This window comes from Dromaius novaehollandiae, chromosome 19 (assembly GCF_036370855.1).
Source record: "Dromaius novaehollandiae isolate bDroNov1 chromosome 19, bDroNov1.hap1, whole genome shotgun sequence".
Taxonomy (NCBI): Eukaryota; Metazoa; Chordata; class Aves; order Casuariiformes; family Dromaiidae; genus Dromaius; species Dromaius novaehollandiae.
Window position 1 is genome coordinate 9,058,505 of NC_088116.1, and position 22,750 is coordinate 9,081,254.

A 22,750-nucleotide genomic window follows, 5' to 3' on the forward strand; every position below is an offset into this window, starting at 1 on the left:
CTAGAAATAAGGAATAGGAAAAAGTAGTGTGAAAAGATGGCACTAACATATTTTCACCTTTCACTTTTTATCTGCAACCTTGCATAAAGGCATTAGGTACACAGAGGGGGACTGGACCTGTGGTCAAAAATGTTAAGAATACAAAGGCCTTCATATATGTTTATCAAACACTTCAGCATCTACAAGGCTCAAATATGCATCACGTCGTATGCATGCTATGCTTCAGGATTTATGCACTGGTGGATTAAAGACTGACTTCTGTTGTTGAGTTTAATCTTTTGAGGTCTTTATTCCTGAAAAAAGCTTTTAAAATTTTTTTTGGTGCATGAATGATTCATTAAAATGAACAGAGAAAATAACCATTTACTAGCTAATGGGGGTTCGCAACAGGAGATTCATTACAGTGGAAACTTCCTTTTCCTCTTTGTTTAGGCTTCCCTAGCTGAGATTAAATGATGGTTGACTGATGACAAAACCATTTAGCCAAAATGAATGGCATACGGAGAAAATAATATCTGTGAAGCAAAAAGCAGACTTGCCATAAGCCCTCTGGAGATATCAGCTACTTGAATTCACCTGCTATTAAGATTTCATAACCCAATTGCTCCTCTTTGTTTTTGTTCATAAAATCAATTCTAAGAACACAAGACTTTAACTGCAGGGGGACAAATACTGTGTGAAAGCTGTTGCCAAATATAATCCCTTTCCAAAGGGCAATAAAAGGCCTCACCAGGAGCTCCAGCATATTTCAGTAATATATGTGGTAGCAATATAACGAAGAACAATCATTTTATGAGGGGGAGCAAGGCTATTTTTTTAAATGGTTACCGAAGAAATTCAAATGAGTTTTAAAAATACTTTTTAATAACATTTTAAATAAAATGTTTAATGAAATATATATCCATAGAGGTTTTAGTGGAGGGAGAGGAACATTCATTGAAGGTCAAATTGCCTTATGCAAACACTGTGTTATGAAACTAAGAACACTTCCACAGGGTGAAATTAAATGCAAAAGCTCTAAAGAGAACCTGGCAATACTAATTATTTGCAGGATGTCATGCAAAGCCTCCATACTTATTTAAGAAGCATCTGAATGTTTTGTCATTCTAAAATATAATTACCAGTTCTCTGAAGATCAGACAAGCGTATATGATTCATATAACATTTCTAAATAATCACAATAGTGTTTTTCAGATTTTTTTTTTAGCATATGCAGAACCAATTTACAGGTATGCAAATAATGTCTTGTGCTTTGAGGGTTTTTTTGAAGAGCACAAGGCAGGGTGTGCTCTGTATATTTATGAGCGAGGCACTCAGACTACAGAATGAGTGCCTGTGTCTGTCTTTATAATACTGAAGAAACAGTATCTGCCTGGGGAAGACCTTCCTTCACTCGTCAAAAATGCCACGGGGACTTGACACGTACTACAAAAGGGGCTGTGAAAGGTGAGAATTTTACTCAGCTCCTTTGGCAGTTGCTACTCGCGACAACACAACGCTCCCTGTCAGCCCTCCCACCGCACCGGAGCTCGTGTCTTTACGCGTCGCAGCACCTCCGATCGGTGACCCACGCGACGTGCAAATGCCAAGCTACGTCCAGAAAGCAGCATTAATAAGCGGCTGTTTTTTGCTGTTCCACCTTCTCATAAAGCAGTTTTCCTCACCTTTGCTTCCTTCCTTGCATCCTGGCACCTCTGTTCAAGCGCTGGTTGGACTCAGCCCTGCTAATGAGCTCCCAGCGCAACGCGATGTCTCGCCTGCAGGTAGAAAATAAATGAGCATTAGACGTTGGCTAGATAAAGAGGGTTCACGCAGGTTCCCTGTCTAGATTGCACTGAGTGATTGTTCCAGTCAAAAGAAACAGATGTAAACACATGAAATGAATGAAAAGGGAAGTTTTACCTGTATGTTTCTACAATATAAAATTACAGATCAACGAAGAGCGTTTGGAAATGGGAGAAAGTACCTGTCACAAAGTTTGAGGACACAGAATAAGTTGAAAGGAACAAGTTAAAATTTTTGGTAGTTGTATTGTAGAGGAATTAATTTTCCTTTACAGCTCAAACATCCACTTCTACATACTTTTAGGCTACAATTTTTAACCCATCATTTCAAAGGCAAATACAACAAGTATTTTCAGAAATAACCTGTATTTTCCCCATATGTTCTAAGCTCCAGGTTCTCTGGTTTGGTTTAAGAACCAAAGATAATTGTCTTCAGCAAGCTGCTATTTTAGCTAAAGTAACAGCAATGAAGCAAAATCATTTAGCCTTACCACCAAAAATCAGGTCAGAATTACAACCTATTAATTCCTAAAAACAATAAGCATGTCAAAGTATCAAAACTGCGCTTTTCTAATGAAAAATTTGGACAGCAGAGGGCACCAGGAGATCGTCCCAAGGTTTCGGCTTGTGGAAAGTCTGTTTCTTTTCGTTATCTTTTGTATGCACCAAGAATTGCTGAATGTCTCCTAAGATAAATCAGTTGTTTTACCCTTAATGAGTAGGAGACAATATTCCTTTCATTTGGGAATTACGTGTCATGAGAGAACATACCTCTGTTTTCACAAAGCTAGATCAGAAAGTATAGTATTTATACATCCTAATGATGTATCTTCTCTTTTCATGAAGAGTTATTCCAGTTTTCACTCATTTGTGCTCAAACACCTACACTTTTTTCCTCCTACTTTTTTTTCCTTGACCAGATAGACAGCTTGTACAATGCCCAGATATTATCCAGTACGTTTTCCATGCTCACTGCTGTGGGTGCCAGTGTTTGAATGGGAGACATCACCCCAAAGGAAAGCGTATACGCAGACACCTCGGAGAGCCTCGACTGCAATTAGGCAGGAACGACTTGGTACCTTCCTCCATCATGTCTCCAGCTCTTAATTCTTTTCAAAGTAGACTTCCTTCATGACGCACATCTACTACCTTCTGAGAAAGTATGCCTCTACATGAAATACATGTCAAGCATTCACATTTACAAAACACCTTATAAACTATCTTACATCTTGCTCTGCGATGAAGTACAATTCTCATGGTATACATCACTTAACAAAACATCTGGATGACCTTACAGCTGTTGCTCGTCTCTCTGCTCCACCTGCAGCTCTCAGCTCCAGCAGGGACAGAACTCTCATGTCTGTAAAGCACTTTCCCTGCTACAAAGGGCTCTTTCCATGGAGGGAGTCGCTGGGAAAGGCCTTGCCAGCCACCGTGGGTACGGCTTTGTCGCCCTCAGGTCAGAGGACCTGCCCTCCGGCATCTGCAAGCGACCCGCTTCTGCTTCTGATCGTTTGCGTTATCAGCAGATGTGCGCGTAGTCCGCACGGTCTTTGCAGCTGCTTGATTTAAATAATCTCAGTCCTCCTGCAGATCCATGATTTTCTGTCAATTAACACATATGCACATCCCAAGAAAAGAATACACGCAAGAAAAGACCAGTCTGCCCTTCCTCGTTGCAATGCTGCTGTCGCTTTTAATTAGCTGTTTCAATGTCAATTTTTATCGTCGTCTAATTTTTAAATCCATGACAGCACGCACATGCTCATGCAACACCGCGGGACTGCCAGATCTGCCCCATTCGAGTGATTTGGCTGCTTCATCCTCTCCTAATCCCCTGCCTAAAATGAGGCAATATTTTTAAAAGAATTTCAAAAAACACCATGACGCTGCAGAGACCCATCCCGATGCCCCCAAGGCCTTTTCCGGAGCTGGCTGCCAGGATTGTCCCAAAGGGGAAAAGCAGTTTCACCGCAGTGCACTTTGTCCGACAAATCCCCGGCAGCAGCACCAAAGCGGGGCTCGAAGGGGAGCGAAGGCACCGGCTTCCTGGAGAAGGATCCCGTGCGACGAGGGAGCGTCCCGACCGCGGGGTCTCCGCGCCTGCTCCGCCGGGCTCCGTGCGGATCGCATCCTGCAACCCGCCACTGTCGGAGCGGCTGTCCCGGCCGCCCGGGAGAGCAGCCCTCGGGGCGGCGGTTACCTGCAGACTCTCCACGTCCTCCCAGCGCTTCCCTGGGAGCAGAAGACCAGGTTTCCGGGTAGGAAAGGGCAGAAGAGCTTTGCCAGAGCCCGGCCGCCCGCAGCCCCCGGTGAACCACCCATCCCTGAGAACGCTCTACCGCCAAAAATAAAAATACAATAAAATAGTGGCAGCCAAAGAGGCGCTGAGACAGCCAGGCACCGTGGGAAACTGCAGGTTACGGAGTTACCGGGTCTGGCGTGTGCTGCATCTCCCTCTCGACGCATTTGCACATCGCACGTGGTAAAATCAGACGGCGGAGAAACCGTCATGTGCCGAAACGGCATTTACGGGAAGCTGCTTTGGCGCAGTTTTGCTTCCCCTCCCAACCTCCTGCGCCGCCATCCCTCCTCGGAGCACTAAAATAAATTGGGCACGGAAAATGAGCGTTCAGATTACATTAGTGCCAAAACATTTGATTTACTCGAGCAAAGAAACGCGGTCAGGGCTCCGTTGCTGGGGGCTCTCGCTCGGGTTCGCTGCTTGGCTTCGGTGCCTCCCTGGAAATTGCTTTATGGAAGCAAATGGTAAATGGCTTTTTCCTTCCCTGTATTACTCAAGCGCATTAGGGAAAAGAAAAAAACAAATCCTTGAAGTGTCTGGCAACGAAGGGAACATTTTCACACCTAAGAACTATTTCCCTCCCGTAATTAAACAATAGGAAAAACAGCTTGTCGTTAAACAGCATTTGTTTGAGGTGAGCCTTGGAGGCAGCTGCCTTTTCCTGGGGAAAGTCCGTCCTAGGCTCGAGGAGGAAAGTGCACCAACATGCGTCTTTCTCACCAAGTGACTCTCCACCCCCCGGCCCGGCTTCCCCCCAGGACACCCAGAGCAGCTGGGATCTCCTGCGATGCCCACGACACAAAATCCCCGTCCCAGCCCTGCGAGGGCCCCGGCGCGGCGGTGCGGTTTGGATCTTCTGAAGAAGGTCGTGCTGGGTACCCGTAGCATCACCCCTTCAGCAAGTCCCAGGTAGCAGCAGCATTTCCCACAGCCAGATCTGCAACAGCAAAAATCATTTCCAAATTTGGGTCAGGTCCAACTTAGGCTGCGACTAAGGATTCAGGGTTTTGCTTTAAAACCACCGCACGTTTGCAGCCAGACCCTGCCGGCCACCGCAGCAGCCCTCCGCCGGGCAGCCCTGGCTCGCGTCCGGCCGCTCGCGGGGGTTTCCTCGCCTCCCGCCCCCCTGCACGGAGGAAACCCTCCTGCTCTGTCACCTAGCTCGTCCCTTGCAGGCTGTTATTACTCCTACTTAAACAATTCAGCATATTATTCCCTTGTGTCACCTTGATCTCTAATAATTAGCATTGGGGATAATGCTACAGCAGAAGCCAGTTCTTAATGAATATTATAACAAGCGCTAAATAATAATTTATTGCTCAAGAACTTCCTTTTGAAAGGCAGCCCGTTTTGGAGAAAACCAGGGGGAGCGGCTTTCAAGGCATTAAACTACTCCGATTAAAACCAAACTCGAGTCAAACATTAACAGGGACCTCGGCGCCCTGCTGACGCGCGAGGGAGCGGGCCGGGATAGTCCTCGCCGGGGTGGGAACGGGCAACGTCACGAACCCAGCTCGACTGCTTGTGTGTGAATTCGGCATCTCGATTTCACCGTTTTTATACCTAGACACTGTCCCCGCCGGCTCACGAGTATTTTTCCTTCTGCCTGAGCATTTCTTGGTGGGGCATTCGGCTCTGCAGCCCACCTGGGGCACCGTTTTGGATCTTATCCTGCAAAGCACTTACCTGATAACGCAGCCGAACACCGCAGACTCGTTGCTTGCTGAGGCTTGACCTGGGCTGGTCTGGCCCCAGGGCGACGGGCTCCCCCCGCGGCAGATCGCGGCCCGAGCGATACGTGTGCAAGCGGTGTTTGGGCTTTCCAGCCTCTAACTTCGACTTTGGGGCATTAGAGCCGAGCTGGGAAATCAAACTGGAAGAAAATCAGGATAAAAGTTGGAAGTCACATTCAGCAGCTGCCTTGAACCTGCAGGAGCTGGTGATAAAGCAAATAAGTCCCTCTTTTCCAAAAGCAAATAAATATACCCCCCTTTTCCAATAGCAAAAAGTAAATATATCCCTCTTTTCCAATACTAAGTATCTATGGCCCCCTTTTCCAATACAAACTAAATACGTCCCCCTTTTCTAATGCTAAGTAAATGCGTCCCCCTTTGCTATACCAAGTACATACATCCCCTCGTCCTCCTCCTTTCCAATATCACGTAAACACCTCCTCCCTTCCAACACCAAGCAGAAATCCCGTTCCCCTTTCCAACACCACACAGATACGTCCCCCCTTCGCGGTGCCAAGCCACCTCGTGCCCCGGCAGCCCCCGAGCCATCGCTGCCGCAGCCGGGCATTTCCACCGACCTGCAGCCCCACGTTCGGGTGCCCCGAGGGGTTAGACGAGACCCGGGCAGAGCGGCGAGGGGCGACCGAGCCCAGCTCAGACCAGTGCGCTGGTCCCCGAACCCCCGAGAAGCGCTGGTGCGGCAGGGGAGCGGGTCCAGAGCCCCGGAGATCGGAGCAACGGTGGGGACTGGAGCAAAGCAAGACGCTTTGTAAAATGCAAGGAAGGAGAGAAAAAGAAGTTAGCAGTTGCTTAAACTATGTCCCCACCTGGGGACTTTGCCAAGCAGCCAAAACGGCAAAGCACACCTAGAGACAACCTGGGTCTTCTGGCAAAACCGAGCGTTCACCCGTGCAGGCAACTGCAGCCTCCCGGCCGTGTCTCCCAGCGGGACACCGCTGCGACCAGACCATCGCGCCTACCGGAAAAACCCACCTGAGGATACCGTGCCTTCGGGCTGCTGCTTCCTCCTCCACGCAGCGATGTTGTCCAGCCGCTGCCGAGGACCCTGTGGCCGCCCGGAGCTGCAAACGCGGGGTGGTCCGGAGCGGGCGGCAGCGCAGATCACCGCCGGGCCAGACGCCGCGGCCGGGAGCCGGCCGGCAGCAGCCAGTGCCTCCTTCGCGGGTGTTTGCCCCGGGAAGAGACAGCCCCTGGCCCAAAAGGTTTTGGTGTTCCCATTTCTGTCCCCTGACTGTGAAGGCAGAGGTGAATCGGCTCGTGGAAATGGGAAGCCGAGGGCTGTTCGCTTGACTGATGGGAATTTATACTGGGAAATGCAGGCAATGGGGTATTCCAGGTAATGCACAATACATGGTTTTCCTTGTGTTCAGATACGGGTTACACAAAGACTTGGTTACTCCTAGGCGGCAACAGAATAACTTACTCTGATGTGTAGTGAAAGGCTGTAAAGGTGTGAAGAAAGCAAATCAAGCCTGGTGCATCCAGGTGACGAATAGACAAGATTCTCCAACGGCTGCGTGAGTCGGTCCTCCGGAGCCGTTCGGTAGTGCATCGCCTCTCGAGTCCATGCTCAGAGGGTGTTAAGAAGTTACGTACCAAGGTGTGATAGAGCCGTGCCTAACCACCCAAATTGGACCCAAGTCATTGGGCCGTGACTAAGAGACTGCGCTAAGAAACCAAGTGCACAGCTGGACTATTTAAAAATCCTAATTGATAAAGAGAAAAAAACCTGCAAAACTTTCCGAAGAATGAATTTATTTTTCTCACTTTCCATGATTTGCCTCCTCAGCTTTGCATCCAGCCAGCAAGCAAGGTGAAAAGGTTTTAGGCAAAATAGCAAATGCTTCACCCCATTTTCCTATCAACAGCTGATTTTCTCTGTAGACACCTCTCGCTCATCTCTGTTCGCCATCTCCAACTCAAAGCTCAGAGATTGCAACAACGCTCGCTCTCCAGGACAGGGACCTGGACTCCCCAAATGTCTGTAAGTCACCGAACACAACTGTAAGTGCAACCTGTTAGGTGAATAACAACCAGTTTTAGTGGAAATCCCAGAGCCTGAGCCGTGAGGATGTCGAGGCCCCACTGAAGCGGGTGTCGCTGTGCCGGGCGAGGTGCAACGCTGCTGCCCCGCTGCACGCAGAGCCGCGCTGAGCACCGCCCCGCCGCGCCATGCGGGAGGAGCAGGAGACGGCTTTCCCTGGAAGAGCCGAAAGCAATCCAAAGGGAAAGCCGAAAGGCGAGGAAGGGGCTGCTCTGCTCCTGGGCCTGGAAAGGACTTCCCCGTGGCAGCTGGGGACAACGTGTGACAGCTCCCCCCCCCCATACGCTATGTCTCCATATAGCGATCCAGTCTAAAAACAGTGAAGTTTCCCCTCCCGGGTGTCTGCTATAGCGGCAGGTCCAGAGCCGGCTGCTCCAACGCCTGGGGACCGGCTGCTCCGTTCCAGCTCGGAAAAAAGCCCCGTGGCCGCTCCGAGGACAGAAACGCGCCCGCTCCAGACCCAGACGTGTCCAATCCTCCCGCGGGAGGTAAAACCCCCAGAAATGCTGAAGGGACCCTGAATGTCAGCTCAGGACTCGGGGAAAAGCCAAGGAGACTGTATCCTAGCACATGCACAATCTCAGGTATAAATAACTATCCTCTTCCCGTCCTCCAACAGTTTGGGGGCTGCAGACAGGTCCTCCTTTGCCGGAAGCCTGGCCTGACGGCAAAGCAAGCTGCTATGGCCATCGGCGATGTGATATCCGAGCACGGCAGGTCCTTGACGCTCTCAGTACAGGGAAAAGCCCAACAGCGACGGGCAAAATTCGGAAGGGAGCGGGGGAAACGCGACGCACCTCTCGGACGCGGGTAGCGGTGCAGCGAGGTCTTTAATCGCAGGGAGCAGGCGAGAGGCAGCAGCAAGGCAGGAACCGCCACGCTAGGAACTCCACTTAGGCCAAGCCTCGTTTCTGTGGACTTTATTGTCATTGTCTTTTCAGTTCTAGAGTACAAAAGCATGCAAAAAATAGCCTCTCTATTAATGGTACATATTTACAGGGTAACGGCCACGTGCCATTACGATGCCGAGTGCATATACACCATGCTCGAACCCTAGCAGAGTACGTACAGGTTGATAGATTTAACATCAAGTAGAACAGGAGACTTAAATACTAACAGAACAGGCATATAAATCAGATACACAGCAGCAAAATTACGGCACGGAGCATCAGAATTGGATCCCGAACGGTTGCAGTTTGTTCTTCAGTTTACACCTTTTTTTGCTTTTGAATGCTTCGAGTGCTACCGAAGTCTCGTGGTCGTCGTGCGAGGGACTGTGCCTCTGCCCGCAGCAACTCGAAGCATGAATGACCTTTATTTGGGGAAGGGAAGGTTGATACGGGTGGGAAAGGCAATGACCGACTCCCCAGCTCCTCCCTTTCCCTCACCCTGCAGAAAGCTGCATTTGGAGTAACAGGGAACTAGTAAGGTCACGGGATAGTTTGGGTTAATCCAGGTCGGAAGGGCCCTTCCAAGCTCACGCAACGTCCTGCTCAAAGCACCGTCTGCTGGAGGACGCTCTGGGCCAGAAGAGAAGTTCTTGCCCCTGTTTTGCTCAGCAAGCAATATTGTAAGTGTGCCTAGGTAAAAATGGAGAAGTTTGGTACCCAAATTATGTGTTTTTTTAATACATATATATAAAAAAATTATATATATATATATATATGTACACAGACAAACCACCACCTGCCTTACAGCCCTGCCGTGACCGTGCCCTCCGCAGGAGGCCACCGCAGCCCCACAGCCCTCCTCCTTTCGCCTGTACAGGCATCTCGCCCCCGCTGCCCCCCAGGCAGATTCCCACCCGTCCTTCTCGGCTGGGACTCCAGCTGGGATCACCACGCGCTCTGCTAGCGGAACAGCCAGGAAACACGAAGCAGCTAAAAAAACAAGGCTGGAAAACGCGGGAGATGGAGGCAAGGCGCTTCGCTTTAAGACCATAAATGCTCCTTTCCACTTACCCACCAGCCCAGGCGGGAGATTTCGGTGCGCCGGGGAGGCGCCCACCTTTGCTGCGTCTGGTCTGAAACGCTCGCGTCAGCTGCAGCACCAAAGGAGAACTCGCAGCCATGCGACGGCTTCGCACACGTGTGATTTGCTGCCGATTTTGGCGAAGGCTGCGGCTCGCTGCAGCCCGCGGGGACCAGGGCGGCTGCGCCCCGCACGGAGACGGCACCTGCGGCCGCCCTCGGTGCTCCCGGACGGGACGGGAGCGGGAAAGCAGAGGTTCCCGCAGCCGCATCCGCGGGAAAGGCCCCGGCTGGGAGTGCGGAGGAAACCCCCGCCGAGAGCCGGGTCCACACGCGAGTGTTTGGCCCGTGCTCTCAGTGCCGCCTTGCTGCCAAGGCGCAGCTACCTGCTTTTAGGCAAGCCCAGCGGTGAGCAGGCACGCCTGGCTTTGCTAGTCTGCCACCTGCCCTCTAAATTCATTTTCTCAATTGGTTTTAATCTGAGAATCACCTGATCTTAAAGAATACCAAAAAAATCCATAACCCACAACCTGGTGAATACCCCCCCCCCCGCCTGCTCAGCTCATCCTTGAATACTTGTGCTACCTTTTTACCCCCCAATTTGTACGAAAGAGCATGAATACCTCTTTATGGTAACGTCAAACGCTGTTTTCAGCAAGATTTCGCAGACCAGCTCCTCGTGCCTTTGCGATCACCAGTGGTTCACAGACCGCACGACCCAAGCACCGCGCTGCAGCTGAGGTCTAGATGCTCTTACGGGACCCGTTCCCGCTCCTTGAGTTTTTGCAATTGCAAAACATTGCAATTAGCATTGCAACTGGCCAAACCAGGCAAATTTATTTACAGTTCAGCCACACACAGCCGCGACCTGCAGAGCCGGGAGCCTCCTTTCGCGAAATGCATTGCGACCAAGGCAGCGCAGGTGTTTCACGCATGCAAAGTAAGAGACATCCCCCCCGCGTTGTCTCCCCGGCCTGGTTCCCGCAGCTGCAGGCACCTCCAGGACCCCGCGGCAGCCACGGTGCCTCCGCGGACGAGCGCTGAGCTGAGCTCCAGCCTTGCGACGGTGCCGCGGCAGGGACGGGACCGGGACCGGGACCCCGTTCTCCCCGCGGCTGCTCAGAGCCACGAGCGAGCCACATTTCTACATGACCTTCATTTTTGAGACCCCCAAATTTCTCTGACCTGCAACTTGCAAGAGGCAATAAGTAAAACAGCAGCCGGACCAGGGACGTTGGCCCCAGATTGGCCGTAAAGACACCAACTGATGCCGCCGCTGCTGTGGAAGGCAAGGGACAGGCCTGACTGTTATCCCCTCTCAAAATTATGATCAAGAAGACCCTTTTCAAAGCTACTTTTGGCACTCAGTCTTTCAAAGATTCGTACATTATTTTGCTCTGCAGTTTGCTTCTTGTACCTCAAGGCCCTGAAAAAAACCCCTCGTGGACCGGGCGCGCTCGCGGCGGCAGGTGAGCTAGTTTCGCTCGCGACCGCTAATCGCGGGAGCTGCCTACACGGATCGAGCCGCAAAGACTGCGCCGCAGGGAAAGTTTCCGGATTTCCCTTGTGCCGATGCGGGCTCCCCAGCGGCACGGACACCGAGACACATCTGCCCACGGGCTAGTCGCAGACACGCGCTAACAGGCTGGGTCGCACTCAGCCCCTGCAGACGAGTTCCTGCTCGAAGGCCGAGCCATGCAATTACACCGTGGTTATCCATGCTGCTGTTCCGCACGGATACGTTGCTAGAAAACCACTGCACAACAGCAGACGTGGTATGCATACACGCCCGGGCAAGGCGGCATTACAAAAGCCATGAATTAATACCCATGCATCCACTCGCACACTTTAATGTATCACCAAATACCTGAAAAACTCATTTATTTGCAGATGTGACACCCATACTGAAGTATTCCTGACCCATACGCTAAAGACTCGCACTACAGTATTACTTGGTACCAGAGAGGAGATTTTAACACTAGGCAAAAATCCTGTTTAATTCCCAAACTGAAGAGCTAGATCTTTTTATGTTAATTGAGAAAGAGAGAAATCTACCTCCTGGGGATCAAAAGATGTGTGTTTTCTCCAAAAGAGAGATTTCTTTCAAGTTTTCTCAAGCTGGGCACCCCTCAAATTGGGGCGGATGCTGCGAGCCGGCGGGAGCCTGCGGCCAGGGCTGGGAGCTCTCCCAAGCCGCCGAGCCGAGCGGAGCTGCTCGGGTATCCGCCCTCACGGGATGCCCTGCCATGGGAATGGCCCGGCTAAGTGAGGATTTGGAGGGGAAAAACATCGGGGATGCAGGAAAGCAGCAGGGACTGTCTCCGCCAGCAATTCGTGCCGCTCCGGGGACCCCTGCGACGCCGGGTCCCATCACCTTGCTAACAACGAGAGCCGAGGGCGATGCGCCGGCATCCCGGCAAAGGGACCGGCTTCCCAGGACGGCTAAAGGGGCTGCCTGGCTGGAGGGGAAAACCAGTGCTTTATTTTTAAATAAACGCTCCCTCCATCGCCTGTTCCCGTCTTCAGCAGCGACGCAGCGCTGCTCCAGGCTGCCCTAAGGGGCATAAAAATGAGCAGGAATTTCATTCGGGAGAGCAGGTTTCTGCAGCAGCCCGGGAATAAAGCTGAACGTTTCTCTTGATGCCAGCGTGACTTCTGCCTCCCTCATCCGTGCACACTAAGATTGCTCTCTCGATGCAGTTAGGATGGTTTCCCGAGGTACAAAGGAAAAAGGAAAACAAAACACAACCCCAAGGCTGGCAGATTTGCTGGAGAAACACGGTATGACAAAATCTCTGCCATACGACTCTTTTTGTTTCCTGGATCTCCGCAAACAGATCTGAAAGCATCTCTTCTGGCATGGAGTGCACTCTTTTTGAGGTGGATTTTGGAATAACGATACAAATAGCCGCTCTCCCTCATCCCAGCCCCACTCAAAATTAAGGACGTGCTCTAGCTGTCATTAAAAGCACATGGCATTAAGCTAATTCTCCCTTGCAAATTAGCATTTGATTGGTTTCACTAATTGAAGTTGCAATTTGCAAAGGCTCCCCAAAAGGAGGAGAGACCGAAAGCCTACTGAAAATGAAAGCCCCTTGAGCAGGTTCATCTATACTGTCGGCTACCGTGTGATTTGCGGCTAACCCAAGACGTCTCTCTGCCGGCACTGAGGTGACACAGGTGGCTCCCACGAACCCCATGAAACATGACTACAATAACCCCGACAACAGGCTGGATTTGCAAAGCCTATCCCTCCCTCCCTCCCTCCCCAAGTTGTCGTTGCCCTATATTAAATTGGCAATAAAGAAAACCACGTTTGCAGCCTTAAGCTGAGCTCTTGGAGCACTGCCCGAGCATCACTTCGACCTCAGATGCCCGGCGCCAGCTCAGCCTTCCTCCCCGCCAGCCTCACCTCCTCGCCGCCGGCCGACGAGCCCTGGGGACAGGTCTCCTTAACAAGCCACAGCAATCGCAGCGCCGGCTCGCAAACCTTGAGGCTTGGCTCCTGTTTCGGGGCGAGGCGTGGGGCAGAGCCCGGGCTGGCAGCCTCGTCCGAGCCTCCGGCACTGCAGCAGAAACTCCGAGGGGACGGACAGGGAGGCGCCGGCAGCAACACCCAGCTACAAAAACATTGGGAACTGAACCAGATTATAGCAGGTAAAAGGGGAAAACGAGGATGGGCATCGCCACCGATGCTCCTCCGACACCTATGCCCTTGCAGCAAGGGGGCTCAGAGCCCCAGGCCCTCCGGGCGAACCTCAAGGACGACAATAAGATGGTTACGTAGGAACCAAGTTTAGTCACGTCCTTTATTTAAGTGCTATAAAACAAGGACTCAATCCCATTCCCTTTGGCTTCTCGGGCCCCATAAAGCTTAAGGGAAAATATCGACACATATTTTGAGTGACTGATATCACTGATTTTTTACTGAGTGCAAGAGTTGAATTCTCAATTTTCTACGTAGCCATCAGCCACTGCAATGTTTGCATTTGCCCTTTAAGTGCAATCTCTCACCTGACGTCAAGATGTAGAGATGAAGCTTCTAATCCTGAGTTTAGAAGCGGTCTACACATAAAATAGCAGCATCAGCAAGTGTAAAAAAAAAATTAACATCTTAAAATAAAATTAAAAATCAAAGTATTAAAAAAAAAGATCAAGTTTTGATTCAAACTCATTCGTGTTCTGTAGTTTTCTGAAGTCTAAAAACCCTCCACCAACTTTCTCCATACAGAGATCTCTCCCAGTTTGAGCCATTTTATCAGTAAATCAGAATTTAAAAGCATCAGGTACCTCCTTTTCCAGGGGCTAAGAGATAAGCGAGGGAAAGGAAATCATTTTCTAAATGAAATAAACCCCAAATCTGCCACTTCTTTCCAGTGCTGAGCATGACTTCCACACGCACAGGGCCATGCCCAGCTGATGGGGTCAAATCCCGGCTTTTTGGGACCACCACCTTTCATTAGCAAATGTCCTCGGTGCACTGAGCCCTCACGGGCAACAGCAGAGCGGCTCAGACCTTGGGGACATCCGGGGCTCATTGCACGTCCCAGGCAACGTCCCCATCGCTTCTGTTTTATGACGCCGCCCCCAATAAAGCCACCGATTCCAGCGGGGTTCACGCTGAGCAAACCCAGTGATAAAAAGAGAAGGGAAAAAAAAGAGGGAGAAAAGCACAGAGAGCGATAAAGTTGACTCCAAATGGGAGATCTCGCCCTCGTTTAGCTGATGCCAATGGAAAACTCCCCACCGACGCGGACGGGAACAGGAGCGCGTCCTGCTACCCCAGGCTCTACCCAGGCACCAAGCGCCACCGTCACCCACCAGCCGACAGACGACCCGGCTCCGGCGTAATTTTTTTCCTGATGCTTGAAACCGAGAACGCAAAAAGCAGGAAAAAATAAATAAAAAAGCCAAACTGTCTCCGGGGCAAACGACCCACGATGAGACGAGGTTTGGTTTGCCGCGTTACAAAAGAAAACATGTTCCTCGGTGGGGACAGCCGGCTGCGAAGCCCCGGGCGAGGCGCAGAGCGAGAGGAGCCGTGCCAGCACCCCGGCCTCGCTCCTCTCCGTATCGCGGCTCCTCTCCGGGCTTCCCGGGTCGGTCCGTCTCGCTTGGGCTTCGCCGGCGACGAGGGCAGACACCCGCCAGACAACAGCACGACGGTGACGACGGTCCGGAGCGGCCGGCCGGCGACGGCCCCGCGGCCTCACGGGGCGGCTTCGTCCTCGCACACGTCCGGCAGCTCCGGGTCCCTGGCGCCGTCTCTGCTCCCTTGCTTTCTGCAGCAACGAACGGATGGAAATAAAGAGATTACCGGCGTGCACGGAGGCGAAAAGGCCCTCGGGGAGAGTCTCGCAGAGCAGCGGCACCGTTTCCCAGGTGCCTAGTTTGGGTTCGGGCAGCTCTGCTTTGCTTTGCTTTTTTTTTTTTAAAACACACTTTAATGGCTTGATACCAGCGCTGCTTCTCCAAAGCCCAATTGCAAAAGATGGCACTCCTGAATATTTAGATTTTGACCGAATCATTTCATGGACTTTACTAGACTGTCGCTAAAACGCAGGAGTAGCGACGGGAGAAAAATGCCACTCACTTCTCTTTTGCAGGAAAACTTTCCCCCATCTTTTCCCTATTCATTTTTAAAAATGGTCTTGATTACATGCGGTTTTGGAACGTAAAGCTTATTCAGTTATATTTAGGCAAAATCGTCGTGTTTACGTTAACTTAAAATAAGAACCGAATGCTCTGCCAGAAGCCGCGCTTTTCCCTAAGGAGAAGCTCCGCGTGCGAGACGAGACCTCCAGCCGCAGGGCTTTCCCGCGCTCCCCCTCGAGCCGGCCGGTCCGGCAACTACGCTAAAAGAACCGGTAGGTCTGTGCTGTTTTTTATAGGAAAGGGCAGTGGCCATCACTGCTAGCCACGGCGGCTGCTGGATCACAGCCGCTTCGCGTCCACGCAGCGTCCTGCAGCCTCCCAGCGCTTCCAGCCTGAAGCCAGGCAAGGTGGGACGGGAAAGGAGCGGGACGACTCCGCGGAGCCGAAGCGCAGCACTCGCACGCGCTGTCCCGGGAACCGCTCCAGCCCTGAGCTGCTCCCTAAACACCAAAACCCGCCCTCGGGCTCTCGACGTCCCGCACGGTGAAATCCCAGACCGTCGGCCCAGACCGGATCTCCCCCAAGGCGGCAGAAGACGGTCTCCGGATGAAGCAGCAGGTGCAGCGGCTCTACACCGAGATTTGTGAAGCAGTTTGCCATGGTCCGTTATATGTTATTTTAGCATTTAGCGGAATTAATTGTACGGATTGCTCCCTAGGAAGATCTGTGCCACTTGCAGCTGAGCTGACGCGTGACCGTGGTTTGGACAAGCCGAGGTGGCCCCCCGAGGTCGGCAGAGCCGAGGAGCGGTGCAGCCGAGAGGGCCCCAGCTCCAGCTATTTCTTCTTCTTAACCACTAAACCCTAAAACTCAGCCCAAACTAGCATGTTCAGGCTCGGGTTTTCTCCAATCCCGCAGCTATTCCTCTGCGAACGTGGGGCTGAACAGCTTCTCCTGCCAAAACCCACCTGGCCCGTTACCCCTCCCTCCCAAAAGCAGGCTGGCCCAAAAAACACTAAATAATAAAGCACACAAGCATTAGCACCACACACACACAATTACTACAGTAAAATCGCTCCTAGAGGGAGGGAGGAAGGATGGATGGAAGGAAGGATGGATGGATGGAAGGATGGATGGAAGGAAGGATGGACCTACTGCTCTCAGCACCACGCAGGTCACGGAGGCCAAGGAGAGGACACACCGCTACAGCGCCCGGGGCAAACACAGACACTGAGTTACCTTAAAGACGGATGCAAACACACGGATGTGTTTAAGAGGAATCTGTCCCTGAGAGCAGAACAATGAGACAAAGGAAGAAAATGATGATGTAGACGAAGGCAGCAGGCAAACGAGTCGTATTGCTGCTTCTAACAAGCCTCGCGAGCAGGAGGGACGATGGAGGGAGCGTCGGCCAAGGGGGCTCACGGGAGAGATGAGGCCGGGCACGGGCTGTGCTGGCACGAACCCACTCCTGCCGAAAGCTGCTGTTGCTCCCAGCCCGCTGCCCACGGCCGTCAGGGCTCACCTGGGCCAGGTAACGGCACCTTCGGGTGCCCGAGCCCGCACCTCGGTTGCCAGCTGGACCACGAGGGTCCTTACCTGCACTGCGGGCGCGCGGCTCCCTTTGCGATGGAAACGCGCGTGGCATTCGGTTGGGGCTGTCCCCCTGTTCCAGCAATATCTAAGTGCTACGTACCCAAAATCCTCCCGGGAGCGCAGGGACGGACACTGAGCACTAGCAGCGTCCAAGGGAGCATCTGGAGCGCCAACACCTAGCGAAGCTCAACCCTACCTGCAGCCGTTGCACAGATTTAAAGCCTTTCACTAAATTGCTCTGACCAAGCAAACGACCTCCCTCTCCCTCCCGGCTTGCTTATTCCTCCCCAACCCGGAGAGCAAAGCCCTCAGGGCAGTGCTGGCTGCTCCCCTCTCTTTTGGGGAAGGGCGGGAGCAGGGGGAGGCTCTCTAAGCGCAGAGCGATCCCCTCGACAGGAGCCGACAGCCACGTTTCATCAAGAGCAACAGCAGCCATAATGGGGAAGTAAATTGGGTCTGTCAAAACACTGCAATTAATTTGATAGGTAGCACTCGCAATAGATGACAGTAATAAAATGTGGTGGAGCCAGTGCTGACTCAATTAGGAGAAAGCTGGAGCAGGCAGAGGAAACGTAGAAATGCTACGAGCAGAAAGCCAGGACTTCGCTGCAAACCCTAAACGGCTGGGTTTAAAGAATAAGCCTCTTTCTGCAACTGGGAAAATTAAAAGTGACTGGTTGCAATGTAAATAACAGAGCTGAACCTGGCCCCGGTTTGCAGGATCTGCAAGGCTCAGTGAATCCCTGCATCTTTGGGGGGGTCCTGCACAAATGGCAGTGGCTGGAGGGGGCTGGGGGCGACCCTACCCCAGCCCGGCTCAGGGGGCAAAGCGCCGGCGCGCCGAGGCTCGGGGATGCTCTCGCGGGAGGGGCAGACGCTGCACTGACAGGAGCTGCTAGAAGGGAGCATCTTCATTTTAGCTCCCTTCCAGCTTACTCTGGCGAACGTTCCTACCATTTCCATAGCTGGCTTTTTCACTTTCCAGCGCTCTTCAAGAAAGAGCTAAATAGCACCCAGGACAGAACGACTACTTCTGCATCTTAATAGTGCTAAAAGACCCCCCTCTCCTCCCAGTGCAAATTTTAGAACTATTTCAAATCAGTGACTTCTTAACTGTGTCCTCTACAGGAACGAAGGTTGCAATGAACCTGAAAGGCCTCCTGCTATCGCAGACTTCTGCCCATGCAGCTGCTGCACTAGGTATTTCCAAGAGCAGAGCCTGGCACGCTGTGGACAGGCAATGCAAGGGGCAGGCAGAAATCGAGAAAAATTCAGCCAAGTGATTTCCAGCCTCCTCCTCCCAAAATCCCAGAGAGGGAGCTGGCTCCTTTCTCTTGCTATTTTCTTAAAGGACAGATCCATTTTAGGAAACGTCAATTAGGCATGAAAAACCAAAAAGCAGACTCAGCTGTCAGAGGATTTCCTGCAAAATATATTCTCAGTATGGGCACAGATGCCAGATGCTTGAAAAAGGAGCGAGTGGGGCTCCGGCAATGTCACATGCAGCCTAATTAAACTGAACGTGAAACTGGGGAAGTTTTCTAATTGCTTTTCTTTCTCCTTCTGTAGGAACACAAAGAGTCATTTTCCATCTCTAAGTGGAAGGAGAAGCAATGTTACAGGAGCTGATTTACCACTCTCTGAAGACATCACCACCAGGGAGGAGAAGCTCTGCAGGGCAGAGCTTGTGTTTTCGGGCTGGTGCCCTTGGTGCAACATCCCTTCGCATGATGGGCAGCATTGGCTCAATTCTGCTTCCCAGATGCCGGCACCATTCCTGAGTGCTGCCAAAAGCACTCCAGCCCCATGGACATAAATGGGCCCAATCCTGATATCCTTCAGGTTGACCTTGGGGCCACTTGGTTTAAACACCCCAGAACTGAGCACCTGGAAAGCGGGAGCTCAAAGCAGCTCGTTTTACCCTGTGCTCCTGGTGGGTGACCACCAGCAGCTTAATATCTAGTTCAGTTTGCTCTTGCGGAGGTAGACATTGTAATCAAAAAATAACTCACAGAACAATGAACAATCCCATTCCGACTTGGGAGAGAAAATCATTTGAAGAGCTCTGCCTTCCAGTATTGTCTTAAATGCACTGGAGCAACATGCACGGGAAGTTTCACAAGTTTAAATCGCTGTCATTAAATTCAACCAGTCTAGCATTTTTTAAAGTTTGAAATAATAATCTACAGTCTTTAAAAAAAATATATATCCCTGCTGTAGTGCTTAATACATGACACTTTGTGGAAGAGACCTAGTTTGTGTGTTTCTTTTGAACAGAAGGGTTTTGATTCAGCTTCTTAGGAGAGGAAGCTGAAAAGAATTGGGCTACTAACCTTAGGAAGGAGACAAGTAAGAGACGAGATAGAGGCATACGACTTGTCTCCAAGGCTTAAAAAGACTAAAAAGGGGATTTAGATGTTGATAATGTTTCTAATCAGAAGCTTCTCAGCTACATTAGATCAAATGAACTTTAGTCGTTCTGCACAGATAATGAAGTGTCCTGTTCCAGGCGGGAACCAGCCACGTGTCAGGGTCAAGGAGAAACTTCCTCGCTGTCTGGTTTGTAGTGACTGATCAGCCAGAGCTTTCCTTCTGCCTTCATCTGAGATACTTGAAGCAGGTCCCTTTGGGAAACAGGCTCAAAGCACTAGAACAAGAGACCACCTTGAAATATCAACTCAGGCAGGGTTTGAAAAGGAGAAACCCTGGCGTGTTTGGAGTTAGCTCTCCTGGACAGTGCAAGGCACACTCTACATTTTTCTTCAGACTTGATAAAATGTTCCCCATCTCAGAGCAATGCAGTGCACTGACCAGAATGACAGTGAATTCATGGGCCTGAATATATGTTCAATTATTGATGGCTAATTAGGAGGGCGATGAGCCAAGAGAAACTCAGTGGAGACAAACTCCTTGTGCTAAGCTGGCAAAGGAGCTGGGACTGTAGCACTCCTCAGACCTGTCCCTACAGCAGTACACAATGTACAGAGGGTTTGGTGGAGCACACGTTGGTTGACATCTTACTTGCCTGCCTGCATTGAAAACTGTCACTTTTAGTTGCTGAAAAGCCAAACTTGTGCAACTGGCAGGAGGAATCGGAGCTGACACCCTTGCCTCTGCATGCAAGGCTGCATCCTTGGGGTGCTTGGCACATACAGTAAAGCATGCTCAAAGTATCTGACACCCCAACTAGGAAAAATCACAGAGCTGAAAACGCTTCTGCTAGCCGGCATCCCTCCATGTTCATGAGTGCTCTCCTCCCTGGAGCAGAAGGCTGAAGTGGTACAAGCTGAAGGCAAAGTCGTATCAGGGAGCAGGTCTTTGAATTCTCCCGTTACAGCAGAGGCAGCTCAGGAGAAGAGAAACCATTAACGTTTTTTACGGTAAGGACATGGGCAAGCAGTCATGGCTTGGCCCATTGCAGGAAGGGTGTGTGTCACCAGGTATCCACAGACCACTAAAGGAATAGGTACCGAACTGTCCCCAAACCTTGCATGAGGAATGAACTCAAGTATTGACGAAGTTCTCCTCATTAAGTGACTTCTCCTTTAGGCTAGGAAACCTCCTCCTAACTTTCTGCATTCTGCTATCTTTTCTACATCCTCCCATTCTCATTTCTGGCAGGGTTCAAGATCTCATCAAGCTGCTGAGGATCTGCACATTAACTGGTCCTGGACTCAAAGGCAAAGCCTTTGCTGTAGTCTCTGGTACACAGTTGAGCCCTAAACCATTGTTAATTGAGCTGAGCCTCTAAATCCCCACACACCAGTGAGAGGAAAAGACTCCTCTGCTTGCACTGTCAAAGGTGTAGTGATCCCTCCTGGGAGCTGCTAGGCATGGTACTGCAATTTTGGGTGGAAGAGGATGATTCTGGGGCACCATTATCTCATTTCTAGCCTGTAAAACATGCAGACTGCTCATCTGATGCCTTTTCCATTGTCCATAAAGAGGAGAGAAGAGTTAAACAATCCAATACATACCCAGACTACACTGTAATTAATCTGAATTTAGTTAATGAATCTCTAACGAATCTTTGATCACAGTTTATCATAAACTTAACAGGTTAAAAGCCAGATCCAAGCTGAGGACCTTACACCTATTTAGGCCAAATCCAGCTTACAGAGAGTGCTGCGTCTATAAAATCTGTTTTACTTCATTGTGTTTTAACCCTAGAGGATTTGAGGTAGAATTCAGAATCAGCACTTAAATTAGAAGTAAGTTTTGTCCTTAAATGCTAAGGAAAATATTTGCAAACACTTTCCCTTATTCTCTCCATACACCTTTATTCTGCACATTTGGGCAGAATATACCTACTGTATATACCTACATCAGCAAGTTTCCCGGAGCAGACATGGACCTCTCCTCCCGTCTGGTCTGAACCTCAAATGGATTTCCAAAGGAGCGTTTTCTTAGCATGGCCTTCACGAGGATCTTTGAGGAAGAAAAACAGACCAGTGAGGAGAACGGGACTGACATATCACCTCCTTGAAGCTAGTTCAAAGGAGTCTAACAACAGCTCTTTAATAATTCAACAAGACATTTAACAGCATTGCAGCTAAAGCAGGAACTAGAGAAACCCCTGGAACAGCTATCTGACTTGCAGGCAGGGCCAGTGTCGCTGCTGAGGGCAGTGCTCAGCCCCTAAGTGCAGGGCAGCGCTGGCAAGACTCGGAGCGGGCGCTGCCGACAGCTGCCTGCTGCTCGTGGTGGCCCAAGCCCCCAGGGAGGAGGCATCAGCACCCTCCCGGGCAGTCCTCCACGGAGGCACCGTGGGAAGAGTCCCGCCCGCTCCCACGTGTTGGAAGTCAAAGGGGCTGCTATCGAGGGGACAGGATGGGTTTTACTCTCTCGGGCTAGCTGTTGGGGAAAGCGTCTGGGTTAACATCACACCACAAGAGCTGCGAAAATGGGTGCTCCACCCCCAGTACGAGGCACTCCAGCCCCTGGCACAAAAGGCACCTGCATCGCAGTGATTGCTGCTAGCAGCCCTCTGCAGCTGGCTACACGCAAACTGCTGAGACGGCCTTGAACTCTCACTGGTGGTCCCCAAGGGCGGCCGGCAAGGGCCAGCTCCAGACTCCAGCAAGTGCCCTCTCCCTGCCTCTCTGGCCACATCTCCACGTTTGGAGGCTACATTTTGAGCGTCCAAATGAGCTGTCTTGCTCCTTTTGGTTAACACGGCTGTCTTGCAACCTCTAGATTAATGAGACAAAACACATCTGGGATGTTTCCGATGTGTTCTGGGATGTCTGATGCTGGACACTTCGGGTGTGCCACCCTACAGCTCTAGAAAGGACTGGTCAGGCTGCTGCAGTGCTCAAAGACAAAGCATTCGCACTGGGTTAAAAGGCCACGTTTCCCATGCCATAAGCACACATGCATCCTCCAAACCTCCTTCGCCAGTCAAGGGCTTCAGGGAAGTACCGTGCCTTTTGGTAAGAGTAGAGGAAGCGGCTGAGTTCTACACGTACCACAGCTGGCAAACTTGGGATGGTCTTGACCGAGTTCTTCACCTCCTCCTCCGTCACCTCTACCACAGTGCAGTGCTCTTCCTCCAGCGGCAGCGGCTCCTCGCCACTCCTGGTTAGCCATGGATGCAGCTACGTGGAGAAGGAGCAGAAAGAAAGCTATAAGTCTTCCTTCCACAGCAGACAGCAGTGATGGTGGTAAAGAGAGGCTCCATATTTCACTCACAGTGGCATGCC

The 22,750-nt window shown here is 51.2% G+C and overlaps 1 protein-coding gene across 5 annotated transcripts in view; it reads right to left on the bottom strand.

The window, feature by feature from the left end:
- Positions 1 to 8,791: 8,791 nt before the first annotated feature.
- The window catches only part of CAMKK1 (calcium/calmodulin dependent protein kinase kinase 1), an 89,665-nt gene continuing 75,706 nt past the window's right edge, over positions 8,792 to 22,750 (bottom strand). For all 5 annotated transcript variants that reach the window (XM_064523416.1, XM_064523417.1, XM_064523418.1 and 2 more), the window contains 3 exons: positions 22,517 to 22,645; positions 21,373 to 21,476; positions 8,792 to 15,139 (listed from right to left, as the gene is read on the bottom strand). In XM_064523416.1, the coding sequence (XP_064379486.1) occupies positions 15,067 to 15,139; positions 21,373 to 21,476; positions 22,517 to 22,645 (306 nt within the window). In that variant the 3' untranslated portion in view covers positions 8,792 to 15,066. The remainder of the gene's footprint in view (positions 15,140 to 21,372; positions 21,477 to 22,516; positions 22,646 to 22,750) is intronic.